The sequence below is a fragment of the Rhea americana genome, unplaced genomic scaffold (assembly GCF_003343005.1).
Source record: "Rhea americana isolate MKP2758 unplaced genomic scaffold, rheAme1 scaffold_716, whole genome shotgun sequence".
Classification (NCBI taxonomy): Eukaryota; Metazoa; Chordata; class Aves; order Rheiformes; family Rheidae; genus Rhea; species Rhea americana.
In genome coordinates, this window is record NW_028186886.1 from 7,107 (window position 1) to 9,626 (window position 2,520).

Genomic DNA, 2,520 nt, shown 5'->3' on the forward strand with positions numbered 1-2,520 from the left:
TGTTTTGTTTCCTAGCACTGAAAGTGAGCTGTGACATCAGAGAGCTAGGAACCACTGTGGCAGCAGCTGTTTAGGATTCAGCAGGGGAAAAACCTGCACTTGCACCAGAGCTGTCAGGAAAGCTAATATTTCTTATTGACYATAYMGATTGAGCAAAACGATCCTTTAGGGTTCAAGTTTTCAGTGAGAGGGGAGGACCTTCTAGCTTTGGCAGGACAAATAAAACAGAAATTCAAGCCCAGCACCTYATGCAGCCCCTTGAACTCACAGTGACGGTCTCTGAAAGCTCGTACACTGTATACATGGAAAGAGTTCTCTCGCTGGCAGATGGTGGTGACATGCTCCTCCACCTTGGTGATGTGGATCTTCTCATAAGCCTTCTGGCAATAATCTAGTTAAGGGATAAATAAAGCTTTCTCAGAGATCAGTGCCCTACTATGGATGGGAAGGATGAACACAATGGCATYGGGCAAACCACACAGATCCACAGACCTGAAGCTTTCAAGGCACCAGTCTGACAAAAATTCCATCAATGTAAATAAACGCCATACCTTGGAAAGCAAGGAAGCAGACCTGCTATACAGGCAAGGGGAGGAAGATACTAATATGGGGGGAAACAGCACCTCTCTAGAGAGATGCAGAGGTGTGTGTGGAAAATAAATTGGGCATGAGGGCTCATCCACAAATTCAGCCTCTGCTCAGAGCCCCCACTACCTAGATGCTTCTGCTGAGYAGTATCACTTTAGGAGCAAAAAGTGAAAGGATATTGATGCATGCATTTCACTGACATGCTTTAATTAGCGCTCATTAAAGAACAACAAAAACAAACAAACAAAAAAACAAACAAAAACCACCTTTCATGTGTCTCAGCTCAAATACATGGCTCTCAGTGAGAAAAGAAAAACACTGAGACAAAAAACAGCACTTGCCTCCTCCTCAGAAAACGTACAGGAATTGGTTGGGATCCTAGGGGAAAACTGTTGCAGCATAAAACTGAGATCAAATTCAGTCTGAGCCAGCATGAACCAAATAGCCCCAGACCTGAGAGAGAAGTAATTAATGATGTGTTTATAGTCTAGGCAGCAAAGACCTGCTCCACATAACGCCATTTATTTTTACCTGCCAGTCGCTTCTTCTCGTACTTGGCCTGCTCTTCACGGGAAAGCTTATGGAACGCCCGGGGCGCTCCATCTGGATACAGAGGAGGAAACTTCTCAGACTCCAGTTGTTGCTGGATGTGGTGATACTCGCTGCAGCTTGCAGGCACTGCAAAGGAACAGCAACTAGGAGCTTTCCAGGGGAGGAATAGGAAGTGGTCTCTGTGTCTTCAGCTCACACTGCAAGCTCTATACACGCTGCCATGCAACAGGGAACTTGACAAAGCAGACAGCAGAATTACACTTACTGAATTCTCCTCTCCACTGCCAAGTCATCCGGCRCTGACGATTAGCACCTGGCTTGTTGAAGTCACAGGCAGCACACATGGCCTCATCCACCATTGCTGAGGGCTGGACACAGGTCAGGCACACCCATGTTAGAGAAAACAGAACTGTCTCCAGTGACATATGCCAGAATGAACAGATTTTGGGTACTAGAAGAACACAAACGTGAACATCACAGAGGTGATGTCCAGTATGTTTTCCTTTCTAGAAGCTTTTCAGAACACAAGTTACAGCAAGAACAATGACTATTCTTTGGAAGAAGCCAGCTAAAGCTATTGCTCTACCTTGGACAGACCTTTTGGCTCTGTACACCTGGCAACTGGAACAGCCTGACTGGATTTCAAACCAAGCCTTATTTTATCCCCCTGTCCAGGGCAGAAAGTTTATTGTTTGCCGCTAAGGGGATCAAATCGGAGGGACTACCTAGACAATCTGCAAGACAAAACAGAAGACTCCTTCCTGACTGGACTGAGCTTACCCACCTGCAACCGGTTGGTCAGAATGATGTTGGGGTACATGGCCCCTACATCTAAATGGTAGATAAGGGGGCATTCAATTCCATTAGGAACATCCTTCAAGGAATTCAGCTTGACTTTGATTTCATCATAAGCCTGCGGGGAGATGTAAAGAAGTAAAATTCAACCAAGAAGGAATTAATGATGCAGTCACATATGCACTATATTTGGTCCTTTACTTCCGACACGCACAGAGACACCTGCCACAGATTCTGGGGAACAGAGGAAGAGTATGAAGAACTAAAGGAAYAGGATTAAGAAGAGTGGCAGTGGCGAGTCTTCTTTAGCCACCAACTTTTAAGGTTTTCTTTTGGACCTCCAAGGTAGGTTTCATCTACACTGCAAATGTCTACAGAGACGTTTTTCCTGTCTCTCTCCATGGAGTATAAAATGAGTCTAAACAGGCATCTTTAACATGTGCTGTCTCACCAGACATATTCAGGATGAGAAAAATCAGCCTTGCCTCCAACCTATGCCAGTTCATTTTTAATATGGGAAATAAGGCAGAGATGCATGTGGAGCAGAACTCGAAGCTGAAGAAAGCTGTTATACAACACCAACAT

The 2,520-nt window shown here is 45.0% G+C and overlaps 1 protein-coding gene across 1 annotated transcript in view; it reads right to left on the bottom strand.

Annotated features, from left to right (window-relative positions):
- Nucleotides 1–2,520, bottom strand: part of LOC146586098 (DNA polymerase epsilon catalytic subunit A-like) — a 7,873-nt gene that overhangs the window by 1,568 nt on the left and 3,785 nt on the right. Inside the window, exons 4-7 of the mRNA XM_085321845.1 lie at nucleotides 1,925–2,053; nucleotides 1,406–1,508; nucleotides 1,120–1,266; nucleotides 246–391 (exon numbers count right to left, since the gene is read on the bottom strand). Coding sequence (XP_085177971.1) covers nucleotides 246–391; nucleotides 1,120–1,266; nucleotides 1,406–1,508; nucleotides 1,925–2,053 — 525 coding nt within the window. The remainder of the gene's footprint in view (nucleotides 1–245; nucleotides 392–1,119; nucleotides 1,267–1,405; nucleotides 1,509–1,924; nucleotides 2,054–2,520) is intronic.